The sequence below is a fragment of the Gobio gobio genome (assembly GCF_949357685.1).
Source record: "Gobio gobio genome assembly, chromosome: 12".
Classification (NCBI taxonomy): Eukaryota; Metazoa; Chordata; class Actinopteri; order Cypriniformes; family Gobionidae; genus Gobio; species Gobio gobio.
Genome location: NC_137105.1, coordinates 42,594,068 through 42,619,110, shown reverse-complemented (window position 1 = coordinate 42,619,110; position 25,043 = coordinate 42,594,068). Strand labels below are relative to the sequence as shown.

Sequence of the window (25,043 nt, the reverse complement as noted above, 5' to 3'; positions counted from 1 at the left end):
TTGACACGGTTGACAAAAATTCTACCACCAGACCACTAGGGAATCTGTAAGTAAATTGCGGATCTATGTATTTATTCACTCACTCATGCGAAGAATATCGGGACTAATAATAGGCCTATATTTCACGCAAATTAATCCAAATATTGTTTACAAATAGTCCCAAAAAGATTATTTCCCAACTAGAATTAGACCTAGAATTTCGCTCACTGTTCTGTTTGACCTGGTTACGGCCTTGCTGTGAATTAGTCTATTATTTCAAATAAAATAAAAATCATTCATTATTTCATATTACATGATTTCATTTCTATAGGCTATATATATTTAGTTCAAATTAAGAGGAACTGTTCATGTTCAGAAGAAACATTCATGTTGAAGAACTGTTAATAATAAAGAATGAGAAGATTGGATCAGTTGTGCTACTTTTTTTTGGAATACTTTAAACACTTTTTATGTGTAATACTTGATGCGGCCCAGCCTGACCCAGAGTCTACCTCCAGTGGCCCCCAGGTAAAATTAGTTTGAGACCCCTGTACTAGACAGATAGATAGACAGACATGTAGGTTGGTAGGTATATAGATATTGTAGAAAGACACATATGTAGGTAAGTACATACTATAGAAGGAATGCATTGACGTTACTTTCCCACCAGAACACGCCCCCCTCAGCTGGACTGAGTGCAAAGAGTCTGCTGCGTGACTGGATTTAATAGGGGAACCTGTGAAAATGCGAGTAAAACAAACAATTATCAGTTTAAACTAAAGGATGGACTCTATAAGTGTTTCTTACAAAGATCCAGTGATCCATGGATATTGACATGCAGCCAGAAATCGTGTTTCCGGACATTTATATGTGCCTGATTTTGACGCTGGAAAAACATAAAGCAAATTTCCCTGTGAACATACGCTTTATATAAATACAACATAGGTAGGTCTAAATCCGGGTGATCACTTTTATCAAAGTTTTATATATATATATATATATATATATATATATATCAAGGTATCGTCCAGCCCTAAACCTTGTATAGTTATTTAAAAACATCCAATTATGCAGAATATAAGATGGTAAATATTTAATTGATAAGTTGTCAATACAATATATAGGGAATGATTTTATCCAGCGTTTTGCCACAAAATGATAGCTGCAAATCCATGTTTCGCTGCCTGGAGTTCAGTAGTTTCTGTGAATTGCAGCGATCGATTTGCTTCTGTTTTCTGTAGCTTTCGGCATTCTGTTAAATATACCTCTGATTTCTTGTCAAATCTATTTGTACAGTCAATCGCAAAGCTCTTTCTGCATTCACGCTGAAAACCAATGCTGCTACTCATTGGGCATAACCGCAGTCACTGGTGACGTCACGTGCATACCCTCTATGGATAGACACTGTAGATTGATAGAAAGACAGCTAGGTAGGTAGATAGGTAGGTAGATGATGAAGCCAGAAAGACAGAAATACAGAAAGGAAGATAGATACTATAAATAGATATATAGACAGACAGGTAGATACTGTAGATCAGGGCTATTCAAATAGCGGCCCTTCCAATCATCTCCATCTGGCCCGAGGGCACCCCCAACTCCTGGCAGTGTGAATTAATCCTTCTTTTTTAGTCGATTCTTTCCTTTTGGTAAATTGACCAAATACACTTGCATAATGGTCTGAATCGATTCGTGTTCATTCGGACAGCTCTGTTCACTGTCATCTGAAGCAGTTTCTCGTCAGTAAAAGAAATAAAAAAATAGCGCTGTTTTCAGCACGGAGCAGTTGATAACGGAACGCAAGCTCAAAGGAGTTGCATTTACTCCCGGTCCCAGACACTGTATTAAACAGCACTGCAACATCCAGGGAGAAGTGTTTCAATTTGACACACACCTCTCTGTTGTAAACCACAAATCACTCAATGATTAAACTAGTTTAAAATCGAAATAGATAGATAGACAGTACTAGTGATGGGCTAAATAGATGTTAGGACAGGTGAGGATGAGGTGAGGATACACTGTTAACATTTAACACAGCTCACAGATCAACTATCCCCTGCAACAATATATGTGTTTTTCGAAGAGAATGTGGGTGAATTTAGCAGGTATGTGTGTGCTTTGCTTTAGGGTGTGATGTGTCAGCAAACAGCGAACACACATTCACTTGAACTAAAAAAAAATATGAACATGGCTTTTAGCTCTGTATATTTGAACATAAAGTATGGAGGCTTTTCCCTGAAAAGTCCACATAAATGTAGGCCACTGTATGCTGTATAGTCAACCATCGTCTCTGCTCAGAGCCCCTCTCATAGGCAGTAGCACTGAGTAGTGCTGGGCAGTATGACCTAACATTTATATCATGGTATTTTTCAAAATTATAATGTTTTTTTGTTATATGACAGTACTTTTTTCCCCATGCATGACTGGGTGTTAACTAGGGCTGGGTATTGTAACAAAATTTCACAATTCGATTCGATTTCGATTCACAAGCTTGCAATTCAATTTGACTCCGATTTGATTTGATTCAATATTGATTATTGTGGATATATATATAAGGTACAATACATGGCAAATTTTCTCAAGGAAAACAAATCTCTTAACTAATGTAGGAGTAAACTATGGGAGTCGGAGGTCAGCCTATACTAGGCTACATTAGCCTACTATAATATTGAAGGTAAATATGTACTGATTTGTACAAACACTTAAATTACACTCACAAAGTTTTTTTAAATAATAAAAAAGTTATAATAACCTTACAATTACATAACAGGGCTCCAGAGTGCGACCAAATGGTCGCATTTTGCGACTAAAATTTGAGAGTGTGCAACTGAATTTTACATCCAGTCGCACATGTGCGACCTGTAAATTTGCCTGCTGTCGGTACTGGAGAAATTAAGAAAATACACTTACTAATTATAATTGATAGACGTTATGTCTGGCAAATTCTATCTTTGCCAGCCGTTTCTATATGAGAGAATATTAAACCATTTGTCCGTGATGCATTTCGCAATCCAGAAGAGAGAGAAAGCGAACGAGCTATGTCACGTGGAGCTACGCGAACACAACACCACAGTCAGCTTTAATGAGTGACGATGGCCAAGAACTAAACAAAAGTTTAGTCTGCTTAAACTTTAGGGATGTGCTGTGATATTAATCTAATTTTATTTTCGATTTTGGCTTCCAAGAATTATAAAAAGATGGAATGAGGTAAAACTATTCCTATAGCCGTGTTCAGTCGAGCGCGACATCCTTCCCTTCACAGCCTTGCGCTGTCATTTCTTGTTAAACCTAAACTAAACGTCAGATTCAGTGATTGTTGTAAACTGCAGTCTCTACTGTTGCTAAACTGTGGAATGTGTTTGATAATAAAGAGCTATTAAATGCACAATAATCCGCGCAAGAGACGCTGTTTCCAACTTCAAGGCGGCTTATGTGTGTGTGCTGCGAAATGGACCGACTTGCACTTAATATTTTAGGCTTCGTGTGCGCGTCTAAACCATCAAATAAACAACAAATAGCCGGTGTCAAAATGACCGGATTGGAGAGTAGTTATTTTAACAGTTTATATCTTAAATGGGCATAAATAGTTTGGAGAAATAGGAGAATATGATATTAGTTATACATTCAATCGGTCTTAAAGGGGCAGCGTCTAATAAACCTGCTGACGATTGAGCCATTAATTCGAATCGAACAAAAGGCAAATAGAAAATATTCACATCTCTTGAATTAATAACTTTAGCTTTTATAAGCATTAATCTATCAATTTATACAGTGAAAACTATGCAGTGTTATTTTACATTTCATTACTGTATTAGATTTCTTTGCAGGTTTGTTCTTTACTGTAATATTAATGTTAGCAGACCTTCCGAATGCCTGCACACTGGTCCATTTACAAATAGATGTTTTATATTTTGTTCAAACTTTGCGGTTTCTTTTGCTATAGATATTTTACTTTTCAGATTATAAAGCCATGTTAATTATGTTCTTAATTATGTTTTTTTTTTATAAAAAAAAAAAAAAAAAAAGTATAATAAAAAAGAACCGGTAAGAATACTGTTAAAGTACCGGATCGATAAGCAGTATCGGTAAGAGTAGTAATACCATTAAAACCTTAACGATACAGATCCCTATTAGTAATACAGTGGAAATTAGTAGATTTGGTTAGCATGTTGATTTACGGTGTGCGCCCCTAAAATTTCTGGTTGTGCCCCTAAAATTTTCAGTTGGGGGCCACTGTGCTCCTAGTGAAAAAAGTTAGTCTGGAGCCCTGCATAATCATATTTCTACTCCAATTCGTTTTTTGAAATATAAACATTTAAATGGTGGCTGTCAAATAAACTTGCCAGATTTATTCAAACATGCATTAAATATTGAAAAACATAAAAAAAATTATAATGAATATGTAATATGGTGCATATATTTAGCAAAATGCTCCTCTCTAAAGTAAATTTTTCTATGACTAACGAGTTTATGGACACTGGATATGGTTTTTCTGAGGTAAATGTGACGTTACATGACATTGCACACTGAAACACACTTTCAGATGCTCATTCATGTTTATTTTACGTTGTAACTGGTTTTAAGGCGGAAGAGAAAATCAGTTCATGTGCGCTCCGTGCTGTTGCTTCTCTTGAGCTAAGCCAGAGCAATCTCACGCCACAGCGCCAAAACTGTATTTTTTTTACATTTCATGGACGTAATTGGAAATCTGAGACATTGTTTCATATTAATAGTAACAAAGCACAAAGATTACTGCGATTTATTGGATGGGAGGCGCTGCAATGTCCCATTCATACATCAACTGAATACAGAATGACTAAGCGATTCTTGGGATTTAAGAATCGATATCGGTTCATATAAAAGTTTAATCGATTAAAATCGAGAAATCAATATTTTTTACCCAGCCCTGGTGTTAACCACATTTTCTACTTATTAAGAGAGGATATACTGCAGTAGATTGACTTAGAATGCCCTATTTTACTGTCATAACGAGTGAATTAATACAGGTTTGCAAGGCCCCACAAAACTATGAATTTTCGGTCTACATCATTGTCTTCTGTGTATCAGAATAATCCATTGTGTCATCGCGTTCATGATCAGACATACGGCTGTATCAGTGTCCTTATTTATATATACTGAGCGATAAAGTCAGACTGTCAGAGAAACCGGCAGAGTGTTGTTCTCAACTGTACATTTAATTGGTCTCCTTCGGTCAGAATCACATACTCATTAACGCCTAAAGTGCAGCACATGGCTCTATTACCACTATGCCCTTGAGCAAAGTGCTTAACCCCAGGTTGCCCCAGGGGGACTGTCCCTCCATTTGTTATACTTTAGAGCAATTACTCCAGAACAAATACCTGTTTAGGTACGACATGTTGATTTTGACCTTTAATCTAAATCCGTTAAGGTTAAGCTAACATCATCAAATCAGTGTTAATCATTATTCCAGATAGAGAGCGAAAAAAATTTCTCCTTAGCTCAATTACTGTTAAAGATGTTGCAATAATTCTCAAAATGGTGTTGAAATTCTGGCAGAAGCACGATAAACAAACTCACAATTTGCAAAATAAGTCAGAAATGCTGTGGATTCCTAAGAAAGAAACTAGAAGGGTTAAACCAGTTTTTTTATTATGATAAACTTTATTCTCCATGAAGAAGTTACAGTAAGTTCTTGCGTAGATCTGAATTTGATGTCAATTTGGTGACTGCAAACACTTGTCTTTCGGCACCTGCTCGCGGGGGTTCTGTTCATCCTGATCAAGCTGTGATACAGTTAAAGTTCTCACAGTCTTAATATACACTTCAAAGAGGCACAGACTCGCACAAAACAGACCATGCTGATGAAGGCTCTTCAGCTCTTCAATAGAAATGACTGCGGAGACCTTAAAAGCACTAAATGCCACAATTGTGCACTAAAATATGCCATTTTGCCTATTCTTAATCAGTATCTAAAATGTTTAAAGTCCCCCTGTAGTCCATAATTGTATCCCTTAAAACTCATCTTTGATCACCGAAATGACATCTTTAAATGTTTTTTTTTCCTGTGATTTTTTTTCATGCCTTAAAATAGCTTGAATGTAACTCTACACGTGGCTAATTTCCAATAATTTATTTAAATAATAATAATTATAAAAATTATAAAATAATATGCATTTAGGTTGTTTTTTCCCTAGTAGATTACAGTCTCTCAATACATCGCAAACACTGCACAGACAATGTTTTTCTGTGTGTGAAAGTTTTGGCCAGAGGAGAAATTGAATAGCAAGCTTGACTACACAGTACATTTGAGTTCCTCCACATACATCTCAGAGCTCACAGGCCCACTTCTCGCGCGTAACAAAATCAAGGCTCTGTGGAGCTCTGGGACTCAGCCCTGCACAATCATCTGTACTTACATGTATTAAGTCATCGCCTTCCTAATCTTGTTAATATGGCTCTGCATTGCTGCACTTATTTTATTTTTTTTGGGGGGGGGTGGGGTGTGTTCAACACAATTACTCGTGCTGGGATTGTGTGGACTCTGCGGGGTTGCATCTCACGACTTTGTGCCACCGGGCAGCACAGCTCACTGGAGCAGCGCATGAGTCAGCTCTGTAAATATTTAATAAGAGCTTGGATATGGAGCAGTGGAGCTATTACAAGGGATTCGCTTTGTAGTGCTGTCATCACTCTTAATATCACTGTCACATCCTAGAGATTGCCACCTCTTCAATGCAGCAATGAATCATTCATTTGATGCTCTGAGGGATCGCTCTGAGACTGAGCTTTTTGCAAAGCTGAGTGTATGAAAGATCCGAATTTGAATGAATCAAAACCGTTGCTATTAACACCTGCCTGAACAGACTGTTACTGTGACCCAGATGCCTTTGGGAATCACTGTGCCTAGTGTAGATCCTTTACTGTGCTCATTATTCAAAAGGACTGTAATTGTGATTCAACACTGAAAAAAATCATTTATATGACTTACTCAGAATGTCTTTCTGTAAACATCCTTAAAAGAAGATATATGGACTTGAGATATTAGATGTTAGGCCTTGTTTTCAAAAAAATATAACAATATTGAACAAGGTTCATGATTATGCACGTTAAGAAAAAAATAACTAATTTCAAAGTACCTTAATATAGGGATGCCACGATGTGAATTTTTGACTGTATGATTATTGTCTGATAAAAATATCATGATTTCACGATTTCTACATCTATTGCAACAATAAAAAAACACAAACATCACATTACTGCAACATTATTGCACCATTTAAGACATGCAGTTCAAATACACATTGCTACTTCTAAAAAAAGAAAACAGGTACTTCTTACAGTGTGCTCAGGCAGGAAGACAAAGACAGGTAAGTAGAATACTCAAACGAATTTTAATAAACAGTATACTCGGGAGACAGACATGTAGCAACACACTCTATACATAAACGAGACCGAACACAGACTGAAGGAGACAAGAGAACTAAATAGCAAACAGTAGCGTAGCGACTATGAGTCAGATAAAATAATAACTCAACGGGGAACTGAATTAAAATGAAAGACTCGAATGACACTATGTAGTATAAATAATTCAGAATTAATGTTTACACCTTAACTTATTCGTCCGCCGATATGTAAGGACTTAAAGGGGGCTCTGTTAAAGGGAAACATGTATATTTAGCTCAAATGAATGAATTCATAGGGAATTTTGAGAGTCTATTTTACAGCCGAGCAAATGACTCTTCTAGCGTTCATTTGAACGGGCCGTAAATATCAACTCTGCAGCGGATATTAATATCCGAACAATAGTGAAACACTATTTAACAGCCAGGTAACTTAGATCGGCAGTTCAAGACATTAAATTGATAAGCACATAACACAAGAACAGTTATCTTTGAATACAAACGGAACTTTATTGATTAATCTAACACATCAAACTAATATCTAACATAAACACACACACTCGCACATTCACACGTTGCAGAAAGGAAGAAGGGGAGGAAAGAATAAGTTCTAAGAGAGAGAAATTATGAAATCCTAAGCAATCTATGCATTTATGAAACATGACCTGAAGAAACCATTGATCAGTAATTTAACCTCCTTTCGTTTCTTAGGCAGGGTTATTACATTTGATCTAATGCACCAGTTCAGCTTGGAATCAAAAAGGCGTTACTTGCGTTCGTGTTTCGCGTGTCGTCTGACAAAGGGGAAATTCCCTTCTCCTGGCTGGACAGGGGTTTTCCCGGATCTTTGATTCGCTGAAGGTCTGGTTGACGTCTGGGGAAGCCGAACACGTGGGGTGTTGACGGCTGGATGAAAATCTTGTGGGCGTTGTTTGAAGTTGGAGCGCGCTGTTAGAAACTCGTTGTTGAGAGACTTTTACGGCGAAACTTAACAGACCCGAGACTTAGCGGAAATAAAATAAACTTTAAGTAAAAGAAAGGAAAGTGAGAGAAAAGCAGATGGCCTGAATGAAATCGTTGTTAACCCATTTTCTCTGAAGTTGGTCTGTCACGATCGTCAGATCGTCTCCTGGACTCTCTCTGGTCATACTGCTAGGACTTAGCTCATCTCTGAACTGCGAACAGGCCGCGAACCAGCTCGAACCGAACTGGAACCGAACTTGAGCTGGACTCTGCACTGCTTCTGGTCTGAACTGTACAGAACTGTAGGGAACAGAACTGTGAACAGAACTGAGAACTGAACTTGAGAACAGAACTGAACTTTTCGTTCGTGTTCTGAGACTAAACTCAAACATTTGCCCATCCCCTGGATGGGTTCTGGCCAATTAGGCTTCAGGGGTGACTGTGTCTCCACCCCTCCCACAAAATTAGGTTATCTCTAGAATTTAGTTTCCTGCTCTTAAGCAGAGAGTAAATTTAGACCTAATTTCTTACTATAAGGACATGATCAATTCTATAAAGATTTCATTCAGCTCATCTGTTGGATTATACCCATACGAACGCACCGGTACCAAACACGATGCTTTTTCATCCACTCATTCAATAGTTACATAATTGCATGAATTGTGAGTAATATACATGCCTAATAGTCTAACTAACGTGTATTAGTTGTAAACACACTAACAAGCTACGTCGAAGGCTATTTGAAATGAAAAAGTCCAATAATCCGTGATTTGCTGCACTCCATATGTGACAGTTTCTGTGAGCTTACTTGGAGTTTTTTAGCTGTGTCATGGAGTTCATTTACCGGTCATTGCAAAGACAGAGGTCTGGTTGTTTCTTTGTCTTGTGACAACCACGAGCCCTTTGTCCTCTTTTAACTGAGTTTGGTGGCGAGTCCATAGGAAGTCAGAACTAGTAGCTCCGGGCAGAAACAAACCCCCCATCTCACTCGTGATGATGATGGTTTCCTGGAGCTGCATTGTGCTTTGTTGAAAAGGATGTTAATTTGATCGAATCATTGGAAGATTAACTCATCTATATGTCTGCGTCCATAATTGCTACATAATCCCCCCTTCGTTAGGCGATGTGTTGGGATGAAGACATCGGCGAACGCTGTAGAAACACAGGGAGAAGAAGCAGACACAATACACAACAAACAACAAGACAACACCTCCATGATTGGCCACTGTACTGGTGCAGGGCCTTAGATTATTCGAGTACTAACAGTTTTAAACTTTAAACTTAAGGTTAATTTGAAGTTTACGTTTTAACGTTCCTCGGTTTATCGTGTCGACGTAATGTAGTTTAACTTTGGTGTTGTTCTAATTTGGTTCGGTACGGTGACTCTTTGACCAAATTCTGTGTTTAACTTTTGTTTTGTTTGTTTTCTTCACTTCTAAATCGTACTAGGTTGAGACCGTTGTACCTTTCTTCATGACGTGGTGACATCATTTGTGGTACAAATGAGGTGACCTCTTAATCATGGAGCTCTCTAGCTCACATTGGTTCAAAGGTGGCCTGCCGATATTAGGCGTGGTGCATCAATCCCTATATCGTGACCTTGACCCTTATGGGGTAGACAGGCATTTTACCTAATAAAAGAAGAAGGAGAGGGAAGGAAGAGGTGAAACAAAACAAAACAGTTGAGTGTCTCTAGGTCTTGCCTACAACTACTCGTGCAGCTAAGGTGTCGTGTACCCTAACTTAATGAGAGGTGTTCTACTTGTTGGGTAGATTGTGCAATGTTTCCTATGATGAGTGTAGCCGGGTCCATGCTAAGCTAGTTTCTGAAGCTAGTTTCTACCTGTGGGAAGAACATGTTTGCTGAATGTTTTCCCTGGCAGATGTGGTTAACTTCTGTATGTTAGCGAGTATGTAAGTTATGTAGTGTATGTAATGTTAGTGGATGTATGGTCAGATCTGTTCTAGTCTGTTTTTGGTCCCCCCTTTCCTGGAAGGCGTGTCAATCAGAATCTGACTCATCCCATTTCCTGTCCTCTTCATGGCATTTGAGGGATTCTCTCAATAGCTGCATGACTTCTTGTGAGTCGCTGCTTTGCTTATGCCCACGGCCGTCTGGTTGTTTGGATCTGGCATTGGCATGAGAGTCTTGTTCTTCGGCGTACTCAGTGCTGTGCTCGACTGAGTGGTGCCGAGGTGGGTTTTGTCGTCGCTTACCCACGTTAGATGCTCTGGAATGTGTGGGATGGCGATGGTCTTTGGCATCTTTAGGGTTTCTTGAGAAGCGAGGCTGGTCCCATGGCTTTTCCCAGCGGTTGGTGTGGTAGCTGTCATGGGAGTCACGTTCTCTGTACTCTTTAAGATGGACTGTGGTGTAGTCATGCCACTGGGTGTCGTCCAGTGCAAGGCTTGGGTCTTGGCTGACGGAGTTTGACACTGTGGATGTTTTCAAACCTTTCTTTGAGGCCATCTTTTGTTTGATGTAGGCCTTGTGTGTCAGGTCACGCAGCTGTTGGATTGTCATCGTGTCTGGGCAGGCCATGATGCCTAGATGACGACTCACTCCAGGGTGCAAGTTTCTCAGGAAGATGGTTTTGAAGTTCAAATCCTCTTCAAGTTCAGGTTCGTTATATGCACCAAAGTAGGCTTGTCGGAAACGGCTGTAGTAGGCTTGGGGAGTCTCTTGTCGACCTTGTTTGGTTTCCCAGGCGATTAACAGTCCGTGTTCAGACTCAGGGCCTGTAAATTCTTGGGTCAGCGTCCCACGTAGTAGCTGGTAGTTGTACTTTACGTGAACAGGTTGCCGATCTAGAAAGCTTCGTACCTCGGGACTGGATGTGGCTCTGAGGAGGTATAACCTGTGTCGGTCGGTCACCTGAGGTCTTGCCTCTAGGTAGAAGTCAATATCTTGGAGGTAGGCCTGGATGTCGCGGCCCTCCGTGGAGTTTGGGTTGAACTGGGTGATGTTCTTAGCGAGCTTGTCGAGGTTTTCAAAGGTCATCTTTTGTGCAGGTTCGGAGGCTGCTTGGATGAGCTCTCTTTTGTTGGCCGGGACAAGTTCTGTGGTGAAGGCCGGTGACGCTTTGGGTTGCGGCCATTCACTTCTTCCGTTGTATGGCAGTTCTTGGAAGGAAGACTGTGTTCTACTCAGCAGTAGTGATGCTGAGGGAGTTCTATCCCTTCTTGGCTCTGGTCTCTGTTTGACAGCATGATTGAGTTCATATCTGACCGTGTAGAGCTCGTCGTTGGTGTCGTCTCGCTGTCGGATCAGATGGTCCATCTCAGTGCTGTACCTTTCAAGGTTGTCTTCCAGAGCATTGATTTTAGAGTTCTGGTCTTTAATATCAGCGTTGGCTTTCTCTAGCTGATGTTCAGCAGACTGGAGTTGGTTTAACAGGTGTTTATGTGCAGTCTTTGACTCTTGTTTGTCGCGTTCAGCGACTGCAAGGGCTTCTTGGAGCTTGTCAACTGGTTTCTTTGTTTCTTGCTCCACTTCGTCAGGCACTTTGAGTTTGTCTTGAGCTTTAGCCTTGAGCTGGTCTGTGCAGCGTTGAGTGTGCATCAGCTCTCTCAGGAACTCTGTGGTCTGACGCTTGAAGTCGTCCTGGACTTTCACTTCCAGCTTGTCTATGCGGTTTTGGGCACGTGTCAGCTCCTCTTGAAGGTGGATGATGTGCTTGTCGCTTAGTTTCAGCTGGGCTGTGAAGGCGTTGCTTAGGGAACAGGTGATCTTGGCTAGTTCCATGTGGTTGTTGTTCTGGCTTGAATCATGTGTCAGGAACCTTCTCAGAATCATGATTATTATTAAAAATAATAACAGTTCAATTGTCTTTGGTATGAGGCAGTCTGTAATGCCTCTGAGACAGGCGTCCACATCTTCCCCTTGGGCAGTGGGGTTTGTCGTCTGCGACATGTTGGTACGCTGGGAGAAGAGACTGACACAGATCTGTGTGGGGTATAAGCCTATGTGTGGTGGGACAGCTAAGTGTCGTTTCAGTGATTGTACACCAATAGTGGCGTGTTGTGACGACTAAGTGTTGGTCTCAGTGTAGACAGGTAGGCTAGTGATGTGAAGGCTTTGTCACTCAACTAGGTAAGGGAAAGAGAGAGAAAAGGGTTAAAACAAATCTCAATAGATTGAAACAATTTTCTTTTCACTTGGAGAATTTCCTTTTTTTCTAAAAAGAAAATTCTATCAATGAAAAGCTGTTTCCAAATCGTGATGCGAGGACTATGTCACTCAGCTTAGTAAGGGAGGAAGAGAGAAAAGGTTAAAAACCTATTTCAATTGAAAGAAACAAAAATAACTTTCACTGGGAGAAAAAGTTCTTTTTTTTCTATAACTACTTCCTATCAATGAAAATCTTTTTTCAAAACAGAAACAATATTATTGTTTATGTTACAGAGTAAAATAATACAATAATAATGCTGATACCTCTTTCCTTAGTCTGACAGGATTGACGCCACACACCTTACAGGCGGACCGCTTACGCAGGGATGCGTTGAAGGCGACGGTGGCTCAACACTTGTCTCTGTTAAATGAACTTAGATATGTCAAAATTTTAAATTGCGTTTACAAATGCAGGGAAAGCATGGAGAACAAAGGAGGGTTTGATTACCAATCAAATGCCTACTGGTTTGTTTCTCTGGGAAGAATTTTCTTTCTTTCTTTTAGAAATGATCAATGATTCTTCCAGGCTTGTTCCCTATAAACATGAAGAATAAAATTGAATAGAGCAGGACAGAACAGGGAAGACGTGAGGAGAAGGGAGGAAAGCAAGGAGATCCGGCCCCACAAATGGCTCTGAAGCCTTTGTCTGACTACGAGTATAAAGTTGATAGTTGATGGTCAACTAATCACCCAAAATAAATATTTAGTCAATGAGGATTGTCTCTGATTTATTTTGAAACTCGTAGGAATCTGGCACTGTCTCCTATTGAGGCTCAGGTGTGTTACAAAAAAGGAAGTTAAATAAAGAGATAAATTAGTAAATAAAATAGAGTGGCTAAGTGAATAGCTACAATAGGAAGAGGGGATAAAGGAGGGTATAACGCAATAAAAATAATGAATAAGTGTGAGTCCAAAAGGTTTTGGTAATAGATATCAATTTAGTGGTTCACTTGAACTTCTAAAGTTCCAGACGAATACCTAAAGTAATTGGGTCTCAATGAGAAATTCTGAAAATGAGTAAATTCCAGAATAGTTAGAATAACTTTAAAATCATTTTACATGACTTTGAGGAATGAATCTTGAATTTTTTCTTTCATTAAATTCGAACTTAACAATTAATAATTGCAAACCAGTATCTTTCCTCTTCAAGTAAAATGTAGGTAAAGTAACTAACAATTGTGAACCAATATTTCCCTTAAAGTAGAGTATAACGTAATGTATTAGAAAGATAAGAGAAAAGTAAGAAAGACCAACAGTGTACATAAAGTTGAGGTGTTTAAATGGTTAAATCACTTTAAAGTGACTCAAACAGACACTGCATTTACACGTATGTTAATACGGTTGATACCTAAAACTAATGCTAAAGCTTTAGCATTTAGGCTTCAATGTAAACAACTGCTTCGATTAGCTTAGCCTGTAGCTGTTAGCTACCGTAAGGTTTGTTTACAAATATGGCTTCGACGCACTGCGCATGCGCTGGGTTTATCCGGAAGCGCTGGTTGACTTCCGTGCCGCAGTCGTGACTATGGCGAAAAACAAACGCTAGCGGCAAACATGTGAATTGCAGACAGGGTAAAGTTAGGAGTAACTAGAAAAGTCAGCGCTTTTCACCCTGTAAAGTTACACATAAGTTTAGCACGTGCAATCGAGTGTATTACGTGAAACGTCGGCACATTTCATCAATGAAAATCAAAATAAGGAACACCACTCGTAGCTGGTTTTGCTCTGTGGGGCTTTTCACTCAGTTTGTTAAGAGTGAGATTAAACTTTACAGTTACAGTTCAATGTTACAGTTTTGCGCTGTAAATAGAACACTATTGATCTCGGCGGATCTATGTGCATATAGAACAACAGGTTTTCTTCTACTGTTGATTCTATCAATGTCAGCTTTACTTGGGTTCAAATCATTCTCCTTTAAATCACACTGGGACACGCAGTGTTATACGAGACGGATATACAAACCGGCAAGTTTTTAACTGTTTAACATTAGCACAGGGAAGATATAGCTCTTCGAATTACAGTGGAACACGCACTGAATTAATAGCTATAAATCATATAAGGCCGTAATAAATCGATCAAGGAACACGCTTGATCTGATCGCGCTGTGAGGAGATTATTCCTCGCAGGGTATTTCAATTAATGCAGTTTTAAGTTCGTTCAGTTCTCTGGCTGACTGATATACGTATAACGTTAGCTATTTAATGACACTGGAACACGCAATGACATCAATTCGGCTATAAACGAGGCATTCTAGAAATTAAGGAACACGCTTAATTCTTACCTTATCGTATAGTGTGAGATCTCAGATCTTAAATTACTTTAATGCAGTTTTAGAACAGGGACAGACTTGGGTTACACAGCGTTCCTCATTCATTCAACACAGCTTTCAAATAGGCGCGCGCGCAGCTTGCGTCACGAGCGCGCCTACACACAGACAGACGCGTCTAGCGGTCTGATCTCTCAAAATGTAATTCAAAGATAAAATCTCGATTTATATGCTTATAATTTAGGTTAAACTGCCCGCATTCTCCACCAATACTGTAGCGACTATGAGTCAGATAAAATAATAACTCAACGGGGAACTGAATTAAAATGAAAGACTCGAATGACACTATGTAGTATAAATAATTCAGAATTAATGTTTACACCTTAACTTATTCGTCCGCCGATATGTAAGGACTTAAAGGGGGCTCTGTTAAAGGGAAACATGTATATTTAGCTCAAATGAATGAATTCATAGGGAATTTTGAGAGTCTATTTTACAGCCGAGCAAATGACTCTTCTAGCGTTCATTTGAACGGGCCGTAAATATCAACTCTGCAGCGGATATTAATATCCGAACAATAGTGAAACACTATTTAACAGCCAGGTAACTTAGATCGGCAGTTCAAGACATTAAATTGATAAGCACATAACACAAGAACAGTTATCTTTGAATACAAACGGAACTTTATTGATTAATCTAACACATCAAACTAATATCTAACATAAACACACACACTCGCACATTCACACGTTGCAGAAAGGAAGAAGGGGAGGAAAGAATAAGTTCTAAGAGAGAGAAATTATGAAATCCTAAGCAATCTATGCATTTATGAAACATGACCTGAAGAAACCATTGATCAGTAATTTAACCTCCTATCGTTTCTTAGGCAGGGTTATTACATTTGATCTAATGCACCAGTTCAGCTTGGAATCAAAAAGGCGTTACTTGCGTTCGTGTTTCGCGTGTCGTCTGACAAAGGGGAAATTCCCTTCTCCTGGCTGGACAGGGGTTTTCCCGGATCTTTGATTCGCTGAAGGTCTGGTTGACGTCTGGGGAAGCCGAACACGTGGGGTGTTGACGGCTGGATGAAAATCTTGTGGGCGTTGTTTGAAGTTGGAGCGCGCTGTTAGAAACTCGTTGTTGAGAGACTTTTACGGCGAAACTTAACAGACCCGAGACTTAGCGGAAATAAAATAAACTTTAAGTAAAAGAAAGGAAAGTGAGAGAAAAGCAGATGGCCTGAATGAAATCGTTGTTAACCCATTTTCTCTGAAGTTGGTCTGTCACGATCGTCAGATCGTCTCCTGGACTCTCTCTGGTCATACTGCTAGGACTTAGCTCATCTCTGAACTGCGAACAGGCCGCGAACCAGCTCGAACCGAACTGGAACCGAACTTGAGCTGGACTCTGCACTGCTTCTGGTCTGAACTGTACAGAACTGTAGGGAACAGAACTGTGAACAGAACTGAGAACTGAACTTGAGAACAGAACTGAACTTTTCGTTCGTGTTCTGAGACTAAACTCAAACATTTGCCCATCCCCTGGATGGGTTCTGGCCAATTAGGCTTCAGGGGTGACTGTGTCTCCACCCCTCCCACAAAATTAGGTTATCTCTAGAATTTAGTTTCCTGCTCTTAAGCAGAGAGTAAATTTAGACCTAATTTCTTACTATAAGGACATGATCAATTCTATAAAGATTTCATTCAGCTCATCTGTTGGATTATACCCATACGAACGCACCGGTACCAAACACGATGCTTTTTCATCCACTCATTCAATAGTTACATAATTGCATGAATTGTGAGTAATATACATGCCTAATAGTCTAACTAACGTGTATTAGTTGTAAACACACTAACAAGCTACGTCGAAGGCTATTTGAAATGAAAAAGTCCAATAATCCGTGATTTGCTGCACTCCATATGTGACAGTTTCTGTGAGCTTACTTGGAGTTTTTTAGCTGTGTCGTGGAGTTCATTTACCGGTCATTGCAAAGACAGAGGTCTGGTTGTTTCTTTGTCTTGTGACAACCACGAGCCCTTTGTCCTCTTTTAACTGAGTTTGGTGGCGAGTCCATAGGAAGTCAGAACTAGTAGCTCCGGGCAGAAACAAACCCCCCATCTCACTCGTGATGATGATGGTTTCCTGGAGCTGCATTGTGCTTTGTTGAAAAGGATGTTAATTTGATCGAATCATTGGAAGATTAACTCATCTATATGTCTGCGTCCATAATTGCTACAGACAAGACACAGCTGAACAGAACTAACGAGGATTAATTAATTGGGGACAGATGAGTGGTGGGAAACTGAACAAAGGATCATGTGACAAACGAAAACAGGAAGTCCATGAACAAAACATAACTTAAAGTCTAAACAGACAGATATGTAACAGTACTTGTATTTAAGTAGGTCCATTTTCTGTATCTCCCCTCTGACACTAAAATGAACATTTTCAACAAAAATATGTATACTCTTTAATACAAATTTAATTTAATTTAAATCAAAATATAAATACTATAACATTATGTAAAACAAATAAAAATAGAGCCCAAACTGTTAGATTCAATTGCTATTTACTTTCAGATATAATAATCAGCACTGAGTTATATACATATATTTAAATTGCACACAAGACAATTTTTTACTTTCTAATGATATATATGACATATGTTTCTACCCAAATTCGTTGCTGAAAACAAATATTTATCTCTTACCATTAAAGGCACAATATGTATGATTTTTTTATTAAAGGGGTGGTAAAACACATTCTTTTGAAGGCTTGACTGTGTTTGTGGGGTGCATTGTAACATGTGTTCATGCTTCGTTTAAAAAAAAAAAAGCCTTATTTTTCATATATTTGACCTTTATTCTACACTGCTCTGTCCCTCCTTGTAAAACGGTCTGATGCTTTCCGGGTTGTATGAAGCCAGTCCCTCAAAAATACGCAGTGGGCTCAGATTGGTTAGCTGGCCCAGTGTGTTGTGATTCGCTAACCGCAGTGCACGTCGGAAACGTCACGGCCCTTACCGGAGGCTGTTCAGTATTATGCTGCCTTCACGTGCTATCGGAAATTTGATAATTCCGATTTCTGAAGTCGTGATTACGAGCTCATAGCATTCAAGTTTCAAAATGTGAGGGCGTTCATGTGCAATGTTTACCTAGGAAACTCGTATTTACGATAATTCCGAGAGCACGTGAAAGCAGCATTAGAAACAACGGCGTCAATAAAACCACACCAATCTGAGCCCGAATCAGACCCAGAACATTTGAATGAAGATGATCGAGCAGAACCTGTTCAGTCCTCGAGAGTAAAGACTGCGGATCTATAATGATCGCTACTGAATGGCACTTTAACTTTTGTATTTTTAGAACGATTATAGCCAAATATCTGTCGCAAGAACTAACCCAAAACGAACACTAAGCACTGGCTTTAACTAGTAAGTTAGCCAAATCACACACAGAAGCATGTTTAGCATGCCTGTAGATAAACAATACATAAAAGCTCTACTCAAAGAATCATTTACACTAATGCCAGGTTCGCTGTTGAGATTTTAACGTTAATGTTTGTAACGTTAGGTGTTCGTCGGATAACGTTAAGTATGAATGAGCTTTTAACAGACTGGTTTGCAGAACAGCGTTGTCATCTGTTTACTTCCTTGCTACAACCTATTACAGGAAAACACATCGATGAAAACAAGCCGTTGTGCATATCCTGTATTGAACTCGCGAAGTTTTTGGAAGTTTGTGTTGTCCTCCGTGAAATGTGCAGCGCGCGCGTCGTGCATCCACGCACCGGCAGTGTTTTTTTCACGCAGCTGACGTTGTGCAAATCTGGCATTGAAATCGCGAAGACGGTGGATGTTTTCCTCTGTTAGATGTGCTGCAGGGAGCCCTGCGCGCGCCTGATTCCCCGCTGACTCAAACACACGTGCATATAACATGCTGTATGTTAAACGCTCTGCAACGCACCCCCGTCCCAAGGACTGCTGAACAGAGCAAGTGCCCCAGACCTGCAATCCGGATGAAAATAACAGCGTTTCCTCTGCATCGCGGCAACAACACTCCAGCCTAACTATACCACAACAGCGCCGCAATACAAAATGGCCTCATCCCCCCCCCTTATTTAATATTCTCGGAGGAGGGGTTTATGTAAATATTGAGCCTGGTGATGTCACCAACCCTGGAGGAATGTGTGTAGTCGCCTACTGGCCGTTTGCTGTAGTTCTTAGAAACTGATTTCTTTAAAAGCAGATATCTCCCTTTGCTTTAAACTTTGAACGTTGAAACTTTGCAGATGTTGTTTATGCTCAAGCAGCAACATTACACGTTAGCTAAAGTTAGAATAGTGAAATCGTGGTTTACCACCCCTTTAAAATCTCCAAAAACCACAAGAACAATGTTGTATATTTTGTTGATGTGTCCTTACATTATCCCAAACATTTCCAAGAATGTTTAAATCCAGAGAATTTTTAACCAGTTTTACAAATATTTTGTAGAAACCATGAAAACACAAAAGACGCTTTTAGACAGGTGAGCAACTTTTTGGATACATTCATCTACAGAAAACGAATCATTGTTATTCGGCTGTGAACCTTTGTTGGGGAAACCTTGCGTTAGAATATTTTAATGATTCTAATAAACTGTATTTTCTTATTATGGGCTGTTTCAGGACCTGCACAAACATTTTTATAGGTGGACCTTCTACATGCACTCAGTAGTTCAAAGTTCAAAACCCATCTATCTGAAAACAGTAAATGACACAAGGCATGCTTCCTCCACGGCACATGTATCATTTTACTGTAATTGCAAAGGGCAAGGTTGACTATTTCCTCCTTTTGCATTCAGCGCATAATAAATCCAGTGCAATCGAAAATCCTCTCCAGTCCGGTACCACTCTTTCTTATTCCATCAGCCATCATCAAAAGTGCATCTGCAAGGCCTTTGTTATTCCCATTACCGCCGCATAAAATGGCATCAAATTGGCTATTACCCTGACCTAATGAGAAAATGTCTGCTTCAGTGGAGAAGAGAAGACATTTATGAAAACGATGGTGCCAGAAATGGCGATGAGGAATGATGTCTGGCTAACACGCAACCATTTTTTGACTCCATCAATCAACATTTATTCAACACCCATAGGGATATAATATTTCCTTCTCGTGAAGGGACCACCCACTATCATGTCTTCAGTAGATTTGATTAGGCCATGAATGCGAAGTAATGCAGAATTGATGGGGCTTGATGCTCATGGAGAGCAAGTAAGACTACAGAGCTAAAGAGATGGAATATTAACTCCATGTGCACCATCCCCCCTCCAAATCACATCATCATGCCATCTTTGCTAATGGACAATTCCACAGCTGTCCACTTGTGTTGATTGGGAAAAAAAACAGCTTGGACATTCTGCTAAATATCTTCTTTTCTGTTCCATACAAGAGAAAAAGTTATTATAGTTTTGCATTTTTAATTTAGCATAAAGGGATAGTTCACTCAAAAACTTAGAATAAATTCTGTCATCATTTACTCACACTCGAGTTGTTCCAAACCTCTATGAGTGTCACATGATCCTTCAGAAACCATTCTAATATGCTGATTTGGTAGCCTGGTCCTACCAGACTCTCGTACATTTCATTTGTACAGAGAGTCTGGCCACTCTCCATTGACAAGCGTTTACTTCCTTGTAGGCGGGTACTCTGTTGAAGTTTAAAACTATTGGATCTGCCCAGAGCCACTCTGGATCTGCCATAACTAATCGCTAACGTTTGGTCGTGACCAAGCGGCAACCTCCCGCAGTTTCTCTTGAAGCCAACACGGAAGTGCCTTAAACTGCAATTCATCGACTGGCCACTAGGGACAGGCTCCAGAAGGGAGCAGAATCTCATTGAGCCCCATGTTAAAATGCCCAACTTCACAGCAGAATAAAACATGTTTACAGCCTGGTACAAATTGTGGTTTTGGTCTATACGGCTAATTTTGCCCTTCATGACAACTGTGAGGGGGGTGAATTTTTTTATAACTCATTTGTTTACATTATATAAAGCCTTAAAGTTCTGCACAATTAAGGGCGTGGCCACTTCGAGTGACAGTCGGATAGCCATTTATCTGCTGTCTGTTAGTCATCGCGTCACTTAAGGTCCGCCCACGTCCCGCCTTTTTGCCCATTTTCTGTTATCCGGGAGTGACGCGCTGCCAAAATGGCAACGGCCATCTCGACCATACTTTGCGCTTCAGAACAGCTCATCAGAATCAGAATGGTCGTGAAATGTGTCATCTCAAATTAGCGCACAACATCAACGTCATCGTTCTCAGCCACTCCCTCTGTTCGCTGATTGGACCGGTTAAAATTTGACCGGAGAAAACCAGAGAATATACCGCAATCCCAGACGGAGTACTGAAGGAAAATTTAAATTGAGCGGAAGTACGTAGGAGGGCGGAGCCAGGCTACTGATTTGGTGCTCAAGAAACATTTGTTATTATCACCATGTTGAAAACCATTGAGTGCTTCAAGATTTGTTACTGAATAGAAAGTTCAAAAGAACATTACAGATGTTTTAGTGTAATTTTTGACCAATTTAATGAATTCTTGCAAGATAAAAATATTAATTTCTTTACAAAAAAAAATACAGACCTGAAACTTTTGAACCGTAAAACGTTAATTTGTTTTACCCAGTTCCTTTCCCATGTTCTTTATGAGCTTCCTTATTGTTTCAAATTTTTTCTCTCTCTCTGTTTTCTTTTGTTAGCTCTAAATGTTCAATTTTCACAGTCTATGCAATGGAGTGCAATTCCCTATTGCGTTAGCTCAGTTTCTTGTTGTTCATCATGTTCTTGCATGACCTTTATAATAACAGTGAACACAGCCACTGAAAAAACAAGCCTATCAATTAACTGTAAGCTCTGTATAATCCCCGCTTAATTGCCAATCAAACACATATTTACATTATGTAAAACTGAACTTATTGTACTACAATTGCCTGTGTGTATAAATGACACTGTCTGTGCCCTGTTGGTTATCATTCAGGTGTGTGTTATCATGTGGGCCGACACGTATTCGTCTTACACGCACAAGACAAGTTTAAAATATGTCGCTGTTGATGACTCTTTATTGTGCTCGTTCATATTGATTACACTAGTAAAAACAGGCAGATGACTGTCACACGAATGAATCATTGGCCCAAAATTGATCTGCATCACTGGTATCTTGGCTAGAAATGAATTGCTGCATCAGAGTGCAAACACTATTATCATCACTCAGCCTGCGTTCACTCACATGGGCAGTTAATTAATGCTTTGGTTTGCATAGACCATTAATGTTGATCAAGCTCCCGCTGGTCTTTGGAATGCATGTCAAAAGAGGTTGAATGCAAAGGAAGACTGGTGCACAGACCCCGCTCTGTTCTCTGAATGACTGGGATCTTGTCAATCACTGATGTGATTTAAAGTGCATTACCCACACCTCTCGGTTTCCACTGGAATCTTACCTCTCTGCCGATGCTGATCATCCTTTCTGTCTAAGCCATTTCCCTGTCCACCCTCTGAGAACATACTGGTAACAAAATAACAATAGATTTCAGAAACTATTTTAGTCTGTGTTTCCATGGAAACGCTCGGGTGTACGTTGGGATAGGATTTAGGGGGATATTGCCAATGTCTGCTTGCAAATATATATTAGAAGAACAAAAAGCTTCATAGCTGTTGCTTTGAAGATATTTCTGTGAAGGCTTGAAATCTTCTTTGACGTTTGGCATATTTAGGAGCCAATAATAAGTTTGATTACATTTTTTTTTTCATTTTATATTGTGTCATTCACTAATAATTGCTGATATATACAGTATATTTACACACAGACACAAACACACACACACACATATATATATATATATATATTTATATACACCGATCAGACATAACATTATGACCACTGAAGTGAATAACACTGATTATCTCTTCATCACGGCACCTGTTAGTGGGTGGGATATATTAGGCAGCAAGTGAACATTTTGTCCTCAAAGTTGATGTGTTAGAAGCAGGAAAAATGGGCTTGCATAAGGATTTGAGCAAGTTTGACAAGGGCCAAATTGTGATGGCTAGACGACTGGGACTGGGAGCATCTCCAAAACTGCAGCTCTTGTGGGGTGTTCCCGGTCTGCAGTAATCAGTATCTATCAAAAGTGGTCAAAGGAAGGAAGAGTGGTGAAGCGGCGACAGGGTCATGGGCGGCCAAGGCTCATTGATGCACGTGGGGAGCGAAGGCTGGCCCTACTGTAGCTCCAATTGCGGTGTAAAATTATTGATGAAACATGAATTTTGTGTGAAAATATTTGCAAGGAGCTTTTATCCAAAAATATGTGCATGCATACAGTTAGGAAATTAAATGATTGTTTTCAGTTGTCAGTCAGAATCATGTTTTTAACAGCACTGCAGGTTTTACTTTGTGATTGATAAGGTATATTACATTGATTTTAAAACACAGAGAATGTCCAAATTGCATCTGATCTCTATTTCATACACTAGCATCGATATAAAACTCTCCTCGACCAGCGATTGACCGCCCTCATTTCTCTTCAGATACTTTTAGACACTCTCACTTGAGTCTAGCCTTTGATTTTTATATATAGCAGCTTTCTAAAGTGCCCTGTAGTTCATTCTCTCCCCTCTCTGATTTGCAGCTCTTCTGTACGCCACTATCTTTGGAAACGTGACCACCATCTTTCAGCAGATGTACACGAACACCAATCGCTACCATGAGATGCTGAACAATGTGAGAGACTTCCTGAAGCTCTATCAGGTGCCTAAAGGATTGAGTGAGAGAGTTATGGACTACATTGTGTCAACATGGGCCATGACCAAAGGCATAGACACAGAAAAGGTGAGTAAACCTGTTCCTCTTTCTGATGCACTTAACACATACTTTGTGCAGAGATCTAAATGTAGGGTACAAAGTGTAGAAAAGCCCCCTTGAGGGAAATTTGTTATTTTCGCTTATTAAATTTTTTTGAATGGAGAAATATGATTAGTGTAAAAAGAAATGCAAAGTTTGGATATTTTTGATTGAAAATCATGTAATTAATAAATATACAAGTTATAGGGCATTTAAACCCCACACAATTTGTCACCATAAAAAAATCAATAGCCTCTTTTCTTTTGTGGGTCTTTTTTATACATTTTTGTTACTTTTTATCGAACAATTATGTGTGAAACTTTGCAATTTAACGGTCTGCATAATTTATTAATTATTTATGCATGTTTAATTTCTTCAGACAGCGATTGTGGCTGATTCCACCAGTTCTTGTTGACTGGGAAAGACACATTTTAAAAAAACACTGATAAATATAGCTGCAAGCAGCAATTATCGGGGCCAAGCGCAAAGAACACGACAAGTCAAGCCAACATGGCTGGAAGCATCAGACCAACTGCAACAATGAGCAATTAAAAGCATATTAAGATGATTTTAGGCAAAATGCCTGAAAAATCTAATACAATCACTAGTAATGTGTTTTAATGGATTATCACTTTCGGCCAATAGGTTGCGCTGTTATGAAACTGATGTGTTGTGGTCAGAGTAAGGCAGGGGTGTCCAATCCTGATCCTGGAGGGCCACTGTCCTGCAAAGTTTAGCTCCAACCCCAATTAAACACACCTGAATCAGCTAATCAAGGTCGTAGTAGGCATACTAGAAACTTCCAGACAGGTGTTGAGGCAAGTAAGAGCTAAACTCTGCAGGACAGTGGCCCTCCAGGACCGAGTTTGGACACCCCTGGAGTAAGGTGACAATGACACATGCAAAGTTTGGTATTAATATCCCAAAGCATTGCAGAGATACAGCCTCAGAGTCATTTTGGCATCATGCCTCAGCTTTGTTGCAGCGCTATACGAAAACGGTTTTGTCTATCAACACGAAATCCCTAACTTTTTGTTGGCACAGTCTGAAGATGATACAATTCGATTTTGGTGAAAATCGGACAAACAAAAGGAATTGTTCGAAAAAGTAGGTTTTAAAAGAAAATCAAAATGGCGAACAGGAAGTTATCTGGTATCTATGTTCTCGGCATGACCCAAGAAATCTATTAAGTCTATTAAAATTGGCAAATTTAATCAAAAGTTTTGGAAATTTCATTATAACTTTTGACTACAAGGTGTCGCTGCCTCAAACTTTTTGAGTACCTTCAAGGCATGGTGCCGAAGACACGTGCCGAGATTCATAACGATACACCAATGCGTTAGAATATACATTTACATTTACATTTAGTCATTTAGCAGACGCTTTTATCCAAAGCGACTTACAA

At 39.5% G+C, this 25,043-nt stretch overlaps 1 protein-coding gene across 1 annotated transcript in view; it reads left to right on the top strand.

Moving 5' to 3' along the window:
* Window positions 1–25,043, top strand: part of kcnh5a (potassium voltage-gated channel, subfamily H (eag-related), member 5a) — a gene marked incomplete at both ends in the record, with an annotated part of 194,654 nt that overhangs the window by 125,802 nt on the left and 43,809 nt on the right. The window contains one exon of the mRNA XM_079831381.1: window positions 23,427–23,626. Coding sequence (XP_079687507.1) covers window positions 23,427–23,626 — 200 coding nt within the window. The remainder of the gene's footprint in view (window positions 1–23,426; window positions 23,627–25,043) is intronic.